This window comes from Agelaius tricolor, unplaced genomic scaffold (genome assembly GCF_023055355.1).
Source record: "Agelaius tricolor isolate 1412-34295 unplaced genomic scaffold, bAgeTri1.0.p SCAF_5, whole genome shotgun sequence".
Classification (NCBI taxonomy): domain Eukaryota; kingdom Metazoa; phylum Chordata; class Aves; order Passeriformes; family Icteridae; genus Agelaius; species Agelaius tricolor.
In genome coordinates, this window is record NW_027269265.1 from 20,445,079 (window position 1) to 20,457,849 (window position 12,771).

Genomic DNA, 12,771 nt, shown 5'->3' on the forward strand with positions numbered 1-12,771 from the left:
TTTCCCGTTTGTGTTCTTTGACATGATGTGGACTTTTTCTTCCTTAGATAAGAGAGGTATTCTCACACATTGATATGGACCAGCTGCTGGGGCCTGAGTGGGACCTCTACCTTATGACCATCATCGCCTTGCTCCTGGGAACAATTATAGCTTACAGACAAAGGCAACACCAGGCAATTCCCAGAGCAGCAGGACTGCGGCCAGCTGTGCCTCAACAAGAACCGCCCCCAGAGCATCAACCACCACAATAGCAACAAGAGCCTCAGTCAAAGAACTGCATTTTTCCAAAAGGAACAATTTTCATTGTGAATTAGGACTTTGGATCAACAGTCCCTCCCCCAAAAGAGGCACAAAGAAGTTTAAAAAAAATGTTTGAAAGCTGCTTAGAATGATGCCTTTTTTCAGGGATAAGAAAATTATTTTGAAACTGATTTGAATGTTATTTCAGTGCCAATGGAATAACACTATGGCTTTTTTCATGGAAACACAAGAGTGCTACTACAAAAATGTTGCCTGCTGTATCTAGTTCCTCTTTATTCAGAGTCCTTTTCATCTCCCAGAGAGACAGAAGGCTAGCAGTGGAAGGTTTTTGCCTGCTTGATGGCAGTTACCCTTTATAAAAGTAATAATTATAAATTTATGGCCAATTTAAGTCCAAGAAGCTGATCTCTATTCAAATTCTGAAAAGATTAGGGCTATTAGGAACTTAAATTCTGATCTGCATCCCAAGTGTTTCTATAGTCCTTATTGCTAATTTTTTTAGTATTTCTTAACACTTTGGTCTTTTAGGCTGTCTTGGATGGTTTAACATAGATTATGGATAAACCCTGTAAAACTAAGCCAGCAAACATGCTACTCTCCATTTGTGCTTTTTTGTTTTGGGTATTTTCCTCCATTCCCCTTAGACAATTCTCAGCAGTCAGTATGTAGCCTGTAAGGTGGAGTGGGACAGATGGGGTCTGTAAAGTTTGTCAGTCGAAAACTGTCCACACAGCACCCAAATCTCACATACTCCTAAAGCTTTTCAGGAGCCTGTGTACTTTGCAGTCCTTCATGACATGAAAACATATTGGTAGAGTTCCTAAATTTCAATTTGTCTTGACTAAGAGGCTGAGTCTAGATAGCAGAAAGCACCAGTATTACTGCGCACACTGAAGAAAGGAGAGAGCCAGAAATCTCAGTGAGTTAGCTGACTTGCTTTTGGAGTTGGAAGTTCTGTGCTTGATTTTCAACAAACCTGTTAGTGATTTGCACTGCAAGAAAGAAATGTGTCTATCTCATGCATGCATCTGCTTATTGCATCTACCAAAAAGAGCCACAAAAATGCATGCTCTCTACAAAAGGGCTTGGGCTTATGCCAGTGATGCTGCTCCAAAGCTACAGGGGTGCTCTGGTTGTTGCCAGCCTCTCTTGTACCTGGCATAGAGGAAAGTCACAAGTAATGTCTCTGGCTGTGCCATCTTGAGGACCCTTTGTAACAAGAAAATCCAAAGAGAAAGAAGACTAGTGGCTTTTTGATGCCACCAGGTCAGTGTAAAGGCCTTTTAATGGGTGTAAGGACTGTGACCTGTGGACTACTGATTTAAGACTGCAAGAGGAATCTTCACTTTGTGACGATTTTCATTGAACTATAATTTCTGGGGCTGGGGATGGGAAGCAGTGGCAGAATAGTCTAGGAGCATGAAATGCATAAGTGTCTGTTCTTATTTTCCAATGGTAGTGAAATATTGGTTTCTGTACTAGCATTAAACCCTCTGAATATACTATCATAAAGCTGAATGAATACAAATGAGGAGGCTTTAGCTGCTTTCTGATAGAAGCTGTTGTGTTTAAAGGGTTAAGGGCTTCTTTTCATGCAAATGTTTTTCCAGTGTATTGGCAACAACATATCAATACACTTTATTTAGAATTGAGAGTTTGGTATGGTTTTGTACTTGGTACATGTGCAAGGAGATCATTGCACAATAGGCCTCTAGTTTGGGATAGAAGATAAGCAATCCATTCTTTTGTAAATGGCAATGTCACGGATGACTAGTATTAAATGTACTAGTATTATAGGTAGACCTTCTCAGTACTTCATAATGCTTATGCTGGTCATATGAAGACAAATCTTTAATTTCAGTGTGGAGGGTTGCAGTATGTGTTAGAGGAATGCCTTGTTCAGTCTCAATCATCATTAGCAGATGAAACAGTATTGAACTTACATGTAGTGTCTTATATGTACAGCATTCCCCAGCTGCATTTCTAAGATATCTGTGACTTCTGAACATCCTTCTGACATATTTTGCCACTCTCACTTAATAACTCATTTTAGCTTGGCATGAGTAAATTAAAGATTATATGGAAAATGTTTTTCAGTTAAATACCATTCATTCATTGGTATTGGTCTCTTAGGCAATTTAACAATTTTGTTACTGCATTATTAAAATGTTTTGGTTGTTGATCTATTAGAACTAAATTCTAAAAGCTCTCTTTTACTTGCATGAGAATCTCTCATCACTGCTGCTATGTGACAGTCTTGTAGATGACTTTCAGTGAATCTGATGCATTTTTACATCCAAGAAATCAGCAGAAGAAAACAATTGAAGATCAGCAAGTTACTTCATTTTAAAAAAATGCTTTTTGAAGGAGCAATAAGGAAGTCTTTCTCCTGCTTTTTTCCCTTCCACCAAATTACTACCACTAACTTTTCAGATGACATTCATTTGAATGTGGTGGTAGAAGAAAAAGGTACTTTACCATAAATAATGGCAAGTTAACTCAGGGATTAAAGATATGAATAAGTTTTCTAAATCAGTTATCTACACCATGACTTAAGTTTTTATGACAATCCCTTACTACTCTGTTCTGAAACTTGCATTTTGAGGAAAATATATTTAACTCTTACTAGCAATATGTTCCTTGTTGTGCACTCAGTTAATCAAGCATCTTTTTCCTAAAGAAGTTGAGTTGCTCAGTTTACTGCAGTGAATTACTTTTCCCTTTTGGTAGCACACAGGTTATCTTATAGTTTATATGCAGGAGTATTTTAGAAGGGAAACTTGATTTAAGAGAAACCTTTCTGGGTGTGTTCAGCGTGGTTTGAATGCAAAGTTGTATTCTTTGTGTGTAGTAACATAGGCCAGAGCCTGCCTATTTGACCTTCATAGACACATGCTCTTCTTTCCCTGCACAGAAAATGGAACTACAGAGCAGTAAGTGTTATTGGTGGGATTTTTATATGTAGGAAAACTGTGGGAAAATATGAAGAAACGCATTATTCTGCATCTCAAATTATTAATCAAAGACATTAGCTGTTCTTGGTAGTTAAAAGAAACACTGAACTGTTGAGAAAACAGGATTTTAGTTCATCACTGGTGAAACTTGTCCCAGAGCTATCTGTTGAAATAATTTTCTTGCTTTATATTGTCCATAATGGGACAGTGTAATAGAAGGTAAGGCCTTTGATACAAACATCCTCATGAGACTCTTGCAAGATAGTTTTACTCACTTTTTAGTTATCTTCCATGTCAGCTACTCTTACTAAAAAAAAAAAAAAGTTTTAATTTGGGGGAAAAACATTAGGATACAGCTTGTGAAAGGACTTTTTAAGACTATGCATTATCTAATTTCCACCTATTATATGCTAGTTTTGGCCTATAAAAGGGGATTAGACTCACCTTTGCAAGTTGCTTTCCTTTTAGATAGGCAACAGTGAACTGAAATTCTATTTTTTTGTTTCAGAGAATATTAAACTGAAAAGATTTAGTTTGATTTGAACTACTGCAAATGCATATGGCAAATAGGGACTATTGGGGGGAACCCTTTGTTTTTATCAGCTACAGTTCTTTAAAAGGGTCTTGTAGGAGTTTTGTAAATTTATTTTGTATTTAAAATCAGTATAAAGGCTGGTCAAATGTAATATAATTGTGTAAACAAATTCTGTTAATAGAAAGATGTACAGATTCATTTTGTACTGTATCTTTAATCTTGTGAAATAAAGATACCACCTGTGTGGTCACCCTCAGTGTTCACAGTGGTTATGATGACAGAAGACATGAATTGCAAGTCATGTGCACTGGTATGTGCCACTGTTCAATGCATCCCTTCCTGTAAGGATTCTCATACTTTTCACTTCCATTCCTTAGGAAGGGCAAAGAGAGAGGGGGAATGTCTTCAGTTATGCTATAAACTTGCCCTCTGCGTGTGTGCATGTGTGAGACAGTGTATACAGTATTTGTACCTTGGCTGGTAGACACAGCCTTGTGAACTGCTGTGTGATTCAGGAGTAGTGACCAGTAACTTGAGAATTACTACTGCATTTTCAACACTGATACAGGGATAATTCAGTCAGTTGGAATGGGTACTGGGGGAGGGACTACTCCAAGCTGACAGATTGGTTTGTTTTGCAGGCTGGTTTTGACCCAATCATCCCTTCAGGCTCCACCTGTTGAGACCAAGTCCTCCCTTGTTAAATTCATTAAGTTGATGGGCTTTCCAGTGTGCTTCTTCATTGGGGAGAAGGAAAAAAAGGACAGTGGGGGAGCAGTAATACCTAGGAAAAGTATCAATAGGTAAGTGATCCTGAGCATCAGCCCAAATCACATAGTTTTCTGAAGTATTTGGAGGCTTTCCATGTTTTCTGCTCCTGCCAATAGCACTTGTTGCAGGTAAAAGCAGAACTGCAGGTATTAAAACCAGCTTGAGTTCGACCAACAAAGCTCAAGCTTAGTGAGGTCATCCCTCACCTTCCAAAAAAGTCCACTGTTGGAGATGTGAGTGCTGACATACTCAGTTGAGGTGGGGTCAAGCAGATACTTTATTTTATTTGTAGCCTGTAGTCAATGTGGAGCTGTGTTCTGTGGAGGGAACTGAGTACCAGGTAAATCTATAGTGCGGTGTGGGGGAGTGTTAGGGATTTCTGTAGCTTGTTAGTCTTTAAAAGCTCCAGGATAATGTTCATTGAAAACTAATATATTTGGTCTGGTTTTGGTTTTTATATTGCTGTATTTTCTATATTTTAGTCCTGAGACTAAAACCAATTAAAATATTATTAGAGAGTATCATTTCTAAACCTACAAGACCTGTTTGATTAGAATGTGTTATTTGATATAATGACAAAATGTTCTTCCTCTTCTCTAAACTCTCATGATATTATTGGAATCATGACTTTGATTCCCTTTTTTTATGAAGAATAATTGAGGAAAAAATCACTCTAGCCTACTTACTGTCAAAAATCTTCAGACGACTGTAATCAATTTCTTCTAAAGCCAAGAGTGAGGGAGGGCAGTGTACCATATATCCAGATAATGAAAACTGCAACATATCATCTTAAATTTTATTTTCAGAAAGAAAAGTAAGTGGAGGGTGGAGTACCATTGTAGTTGCACTTCAGGTAGTAAGAGAGATAGATGTCATTTAGCTTTCACAGAGATGGGTTGATCACATTTTTATTTCTTTGGTATCCAACTTTTTGAACTTTCCATATAACATGTGTTACAGTTCCAGATTTTTGAAAATAACTTTGAAGAATATCAGTTTTTTGTGTTGCAAAATATTGAAATTATAGCTCTTCAATTCTTCTGTGAATCATTTTCTGTATTTCCTTCTTTTTATATGCTTGTTTTTCTTCATTCTTCCTCCTAAACATAGGTTGTTGTTTATAAAATCAGTTGTTCCAGTTCCCATCTGTTATGTGGCTCCATTTCTGTACAGGATTCATACCAATGTTTTTATTAACTTCTAATTCTTCTAATTAACTACTTCTAATTCTTCTAATTAACTACTTTTGCTGGGGGGAAAAAAATGTTGTACCTGGGGTGTGTGTTTGTAGCCACAAGGGGGTGTTAGACAATAACAGCAACTTGAACTTGTTAAATACTTCAGGTCCCAAAGGTTGGGAATGGAGTAACTTCCACACTTTGAGTCACTGTCATATCTTGGGAGAATGTATGTGTGTGTATACACACACATACACAAAGATGTAAGAAGTCCTTGGTTGCAGGAGCTTTGGAAAATTTACAAAATTAAATAATTCATTACTCTCATTTGTGGAGCAAAAGTTCAAAATTAAAAATCACTATAGCTCCTGGTAAGACTTGGTAAATACCTTTCCATGAAGGTAATTCCATACCTTCCCAACTTTTTTAGTATGTAAATTATTCTAAAATGTGCCAAACTGTCTTCCAACATTGTTTGGAATATCATGTGCACAGCTTCCAGGAGAGTGGGTTTTTTTGCAAAGTTAAATCCATATTTTCTTAGAGTACAAAATCTTTCCCACTAAAACAAGTGAAAATGTTTAGCAACAGGTGATGAAGAAATTTTTAAAAATCATTTTTCGCTGAGATCATCTGGTGCAATATTTGAGCTATCCAAACAGCTTAAAAACAAATTAAAAATATGTTATTTGTTTCTGACCAGTCTTACTTTAATGTTTGTTAGGCTCCAGACTTTGCTATATAATGAAATTCTATTAATAGCATTTTAGGCGCTTCTAAATAATTTATTATTATTGTTATCACTACTACTATTTGGAAAATTTCCCAGGTCTAGTCAACAGCAATTGTAAAGGAAAAGTCAATTTGCATTACTGATATTAAAAAGGGATATGTGAAAAAATCAAACACACTTCATAGACTTTAAAGTCATAGCCAATGTTAAAATTACTGAAGAAATACGTGACATGTTCCAGTTTAAGGGTTATAAATTTGCAGTATAAAAAAGGTACTTCTTGAACAATCATCCAGCTTTGAATTCAAAGGGTGAAGGCCTGGCAATCTACATTTTGGTGAGTTTTCCAAAGTGATTTTGTTATCTTCATTACTGGGGCAGTGGGATCAGGAGGACTTGAGTTAATTCACTTCAGGTTGTACTTAGTTTCATCTCTAGTTTACATCCCTAATGAAAGATTTCATATTTTTTACAAATAATTCTGTGTTTAACTTGGTTGTTGAAATCTGGGAAACATTGCACAGAAGGGAGGTGACTCTAGTAAGAGAATTCAGACCCAGTGAGATAAATGTGGTGATCTCACTGCACGCAGCTGTGTTGGCTTTTCCTGCCTCTTTGCTAAACTAAAAACTTAGTGAGCTCCCTACTAGGAGTCTGATTTTTTGGAAGGCAAAGGGTGCAAGTAGGTAGAAACTTCTCAAAACAGGGCAAGAAAGAAGGGTTTCTTCATTGATGTCATCTCTCAACTAACAAACTGAACATTGTATATTAACTGTTTGCTTACTCTGTCTTCCATATTCATTTAATAGCTCCATAGAGACACAAAAAATACTTCAGGTTTTTTGCACATGTAATTGCAAAAAATTGGCCTAATTATTATGTTTGGGTTTACAAGTGCCAAAGAGTTCACTCTTCACTACATTTGTCATTCTTAGTTCAGTTCCAAAAGGTAGGTTGATACAAAATACTTCTAAATGTTTCTGGTGATACTAGTTTAGCATCATAATCACAGCTCTGATGTTTAGAGTAAACAGTTTGCAAATAATCCTTTGGCTAAAAACTGAAAAACTCTATGGTAAATACTACTAAAATTAATAGAAAAGTAAATCTAAAAATAAAACCCCTTTAAGATTTCAAATCTAGTGTCTTATTAATTCCATTTGGCACTCTGAAAGGTGCTAGAACAAACAATATTCTGTCATTTTAAAATACTATTCCTTATTTAAACACAGCAAATAAAATATTAATTTCCACTGTCTCCTTGGGATTTCTAAGTGCCAAATCATAAAGGCTTCTTGCAACTACAGAAAAGAAAGCTTTCAAATTACATAAAATGAGTATGTTTGAGCCTTTAACTCTCTCTATGCTTATATTAAGCATTTGATGCTTCCAAATTTCTCCAATAGCCATTACACTCCTGGCACTGCTATTCTACCAACTCTTCAGTTGCTCAGATTGCAGGCAGAACGAGCTCTGCAGATACTGGTAATTTGGTTTGCTGTTAGATGGCAAAACAAGGGTGTCTGGTCATTCAGAAATGCCCTTCTATGGGGAAAATATTGTCTGAAGGGTAGGTGAGGGTGATGGCCTGCCATGCGGGAAACAGTGCATTTGTCTCAACAATATTTGTTTTAAACTAATCTTGCCATTACTGAGGCGTGCAGTTAAACAAATCTCTCCTGAAGGATGTGATCTTCCAGGCTGGGCTGTGACAGTTGGAGCAAAGACCCTGCAGGTGTGTGCACATGGTCTGAGGTAAGGGAGCTGAGCAAACAATCTTTTGACACCACACATTTATTTTCTTTTGCTGCTCTGTGTGTCAATATCAGCTCACTGGCTGAGAAGTAGCACTCCTGTAAGACTACTTTGTGATACAGTATAAGGAAATAAGTACACACTTAATTGTGGAAGCAGGTCCAGATAGGTAAAGAAAATCTCAAAGTGCTTCTGTACACTTCCAAATAGAGCCTCTGTTGGCACACAACTAAGGGTTAAGTCACACTGCCTTATTCAGTATGATGAAATATATTGAATTCTGTTAACTGACAAATTTAATTAAATTTGCAGTAAAGCTTGCATGAGAATTCGTGGTTTTGTATTGGAATAAAATAGCATCATGTTCCAGGATATAATGAATTATTCATATCTTTATAATGAAATATTAACATAAAAAACCCCAGTTAGCTGTCAAGTTGAAAGAACAAAAAGTCAGGAGATGTGTATATTCAAAATAAATTAGAATTGGGATTATTCTAGCCTTCAGTTACTCAGTACATGTAGTACTGAGTTTAGAGTTATGATTTCACATGCTCTAACCCTGTAGTCGTATCATAAATACATCTTCAACATCAGTCAGAATATCAAGAATAGAATGCTGCATTTTTATGGTTAATATTATCATATTGTAGAAAATGGAAGAATATAATCTTTGTTCTTCAAACCCAAACTATTTGAAGTAGGCAAATCAGAATCTCTGGAGTAGGTTTAATTTTTTTTTTCTTTCTCCTATGTCTTTACTTTGGTGGGGATAAACGCTCAAGTATATTCTAACTTCTCTTTCAATTGTAGGAACAGCAATGTTCAACCAGAAATTGAATATACTTAATTAAATAGAATAACTTAGGGTTTGACGCTCTGATGTAATAGAATAATTCAGTGGAAAAAAGGACCTGTAATGACCATTAAGTTCAAATGCCTGACCATTGCAGGGCTGACCAAAAGTGTTTTCTGTAGTTTTGATTCTGAGAGGACTCAAGAAAATCTAAGAATTTGTATCAGGTATGTTACCTGCTACTCCTTCCATTCCAGATGTTACTAGTAAAAGAACTTCAGAAATATAAAGCAAAAATTTCTTTCAAGTCCAAACAGAATAATACTAAACAGAGTTGTGTGATGTTGTGCTAATGATGCCGTAATTTTGATGGACTAAATAGTGTAAGAGAATCAAATGTTGTAAAACATGTTTTTGCTCTCCCCCCACCTGTGTCCCACTCCTCCTTTTTAAAAGGATGCTTGTAGGAGGACACAGAATGGGTAATGTAGAATGTAATCTTATCCCCCAATGAGCTGCAGCTGGACCCTATTACGAAAGATTAGGAGTGGGCCAGGTGATAACAGGCAACACCTGTAGCAAATAAGAACTAGTGGCATAAAAGAGTGGATTGGTGGGAACTGAAGTCAGAGGAGTCAGATGGCTGCTGCAAGGACCAGGAACAGTCAGTGCTTAGAGGAGCTGCCTACGAGAAACATTGGGGAGGCATGAAGCTCTAGTGGTATGGAATCCTTGCACTATAATGATAAGAGAACTGTTGTAATATATAAGGTAACAGATGCTTAACACAGGAACTTCAATTTACCTAATATCAGAAAAAGTAATTGATGCTAGAGCAAATTTAAGCCTGGTAATCTGCATAAAAGAGAAAAAAGTGCTAAAAAAAGTAATATATTATGTGCAAGCCTTTTTCCTTTAATGATTTCTTAAATGAGGAAACATCCCTTTCCTCGGCCCTTAAACCATCTAAAGGCTATCAGTAAATATGCTCTGGAGTGAAAAGAAAGCAAAGATGGAAAATGTATTTCTGGTGATTACAGCCTGACTGATGACATTTCATGCTTTGTGCTTTAGCAATGAGAGATAGAGCAACCACTGCAATGGTTGGACTGTTTGTGACAGTATTGGTAGCTGTCACAAGCCTTTGTGACTGGAAGTTCAAATACTGCTGTGAAAAGTTACTCTGTAATAGCTTTTACTTTTATTCAGAAAACAAGAGGGAAAGGCAAAAGAAGAAATGGGGTTCAGAACTTGACCAAAACCAGGAAAGGACTGATGGCCTCCAAGTCTCTTTCTAGCCAGGATCTTTCATAGTACACTAGAGGTCAATAATGTAATTCTGGATCCTGGATTTATTAAAGATGGGGAAGATAAAGGGCAACAAATGGAAAACTAATCTTTTGGCTCATAAAACAATCCTGAGAAGAAACAAAGACACCAGTTGTACTTGAGTAGAACCATCCATGTCCTTGTTGAATTTACCCTGTACACATGTAAATGAGTCTGACAGCCCGCCTAAATCCATTTGGGCAGATTATTCAACTAAGCATCTTCCAGGTGACTGGCTTTGTTTGGGCAATCAACATCTACTGCTGGATAAGACGGAATCAGCAATTCCCGTTTGGGAGTGTTGGAGTTGTTGTGTGCTATTTTCCCCCAGCCGCCTCTAGCTGGCACTCGTGTCGGTGCTTTGGGACACGCCGTGTCCCCCGCTTGTGCCACGGGGGCTTTGCGCTTCGGTTCGAGTGTTCTCTGTAATGTGTTCCCGCACTGCTCCGCACCAGGAAAGCCTCTTCGAAACAACCAGGTGAACTAGACGTGCCAAGCTGCTGAATGGAACATCAGTTGTAATCCCATGGTTATCTTGCACTTTGCATTTGAGATTTTCCCAGTGGTTTGCACTTTTTAGTACTCTTTAGTTCACCCAGAGAAGAATAAAACTGCAATCTTCTTTTTTTGTTTTTTCTTTTTACAGTCAGTCCCCATTCCTAATTAAGGCTGTTATTATCGTGTTTATTGCAAATGGCCAATAACATTTCTCAGCTTGCAAGGTTCAATTTTCTAGGAAGCTCTTTGGTGACTTGCTACTCCCTCAGCTCTCCAGAGTCCTTCTGTAAACCTGCTAATGGCTGTAAATGTACACATCTGCGCTCACGTTTGGGCTAATGGTGCACATGTTCATTTTGCATAAGCTTGCTTTCAGCTGGAGTCTCTGAATGGTACTGGGGTTAGAAGTTAATTTCTCCATAAAGACATTTTCATATGTAAATTGCTCTCTGAACTATTTAAAGGCAGAAATAAGATTAAAATTACCATACAATTTATATTATTAGGTTTGTAATACTCTTACAGTTTAACAGTTTAAGCACAATTTGGTTAATAGACATTGTATTAACTTTTATATCTGCCTAATCCATAATCTGCGAAATTCTTCAGGGTCCAACAAAAGAAGTGAGGTGCCTGTTAATTGGTGTTAAAAGTGTGCACACAAACTCAACAGTTACAAATAAATAAATACAAATAAATAGCGTTGTATTTAAGCATGCCCGCTGAATAACCCCGAGCAGAAGGATATTTTGTTTGCATTATCGATTGTTATTTGCACATTGCTATTTATTTTTGCCCGTGGGCGAACAGAGACGGCGAACTCCGTTGCCTTTGAATCGTACTTAGAAATGGGCCCTAAGAAATTTGGAAGGGATCAGCGCGGGGAGTGTGCAGGACGAGGCGGCCGCTCCGCCGCCACCTGTGCGCGGTGCCGGCGCTGCGGGGCGGGCGGGCAGCGGGGCCGGGGCCGGCTCCGCGCGGGGCGGGGCGGGCCCGGCCAATGCGGCGCCGCCGCCTCCGGGGAGCGCCCAATGGCGGCGGCGCGGGCGGGCCGGGCCGGGGGTGATCGCGCCGGGAGGGCGCCCGCAGCGGCCGCGGAGCAGCAGCCGGCGGTAGGTGCGCGGGGCCGGGGAGCGGGGGGAGCCCCGTGCTCTGCCTGCGGAGCCTCGGGGAAGGGGGACCGCGGCTCGGGGCTGGCGGGCAGCGCTTCAGAAACTGGAGCCGAGGAGCCCTAAAGTGAAGGCAGGTAGCCCTGCCGGCGGAGCCGGGGCCGCCGCCTGCCCCTCGGTGCTTGCGGAGCGGGGCCGCCCGCGGTTCTCCTCCGCGCTCCGGCCCTTTCCCCGGCCGGGGTCGAGGCACCGCTCCCGGCCGCGACCCCGTGTACCGAGCGCGGACCCGTTCCCCCTCGGTGCCGGGCTCCCTCAGGGCCGCTCTCCGCGGACGGTGCCGGTGCCGGGCTCCCTCAGGGCCGCTCTCCGCGGACGGTGCCGGTGCCGGGCTCCCTCAGGGCCGCTCTCCGCGGACGGTGCCGGTGCCGCGCTCCCTCAGGGCCGCTCTCCGCGGACGGTGCCGGTGCCGGGCAGCCCGGCGCCCCTCGGGATGCGCGGCTGTGCGCCTGCGAGCGGGTCGGTCCTCTATGGCTGCGGAAGGGTTAAGGCTCATTAGCAGCAGCGCGGGGAAGCTGCTCGTATCCACCTACCCCTCAGCTGCTCTATGTAATTACTCATGGTTTGGATTTTTTTCTTGCTTGGGTCCGCTGAATTGTGCTGATTTTGAAACGCTTTTCTGCGGTTCAGATATTGCAAGGCAAACAAAAATCTCTCTCTCATCTTTCTGTTGTCGCGTTTGAATACGCTATGTTAAATTGTAGGTTTAAAATGCTCAAATTACACATTTCCATGCGAAGTGGATTTTTGTGTTGATATACGATCAGACAGCCTTCTCTCTGCCCATTTGTTTAG

At 39.9% G+C, this 12,771-nt stretch overlaps 2 protein-coding genes across 2 annotated transcripts in view; both read left to right on the forward strand.

Moving 5' to 3' along the window:
• SEL1L (SEL1L adaptor subunit of SYVN1 ubiquitin ligase) overlaps positions 1 to 4,000 on the forward strand; it is a 33,072-nt gene extending 29,072 nt beyond the window's left edge. Inside the window, exon 21 of the mRNA XM_071426686.1 lies at positions 48 to 4,000. Coding sequence (XP_071282787.1) covers positions 48 to 251 — 204 coding nt within the window. The 3' untranslated portion in view covers positions 252 to 4,000. The remainder of the gene's footprint in view (positions 1 to 47) is intronic.
• Positions 4,001 to 11,787: 7,787 nt separating this feature from the next.
• Positions 11,788 to 12,771, forward strand: part of STON2 (stonin 2) — a 67,680-nt gene continuing 66,696 nt past the window's right edge. Inside the window, exon 1 of the mRNA XM_071426685.1 lies at positions 11,788 to 11,922. The gene's annotated coding sequence lies outside the window, so the exon portion shown is untranslated. The remainder of the gene's footprint in view (positions 11,923 to 12,771) is intronic.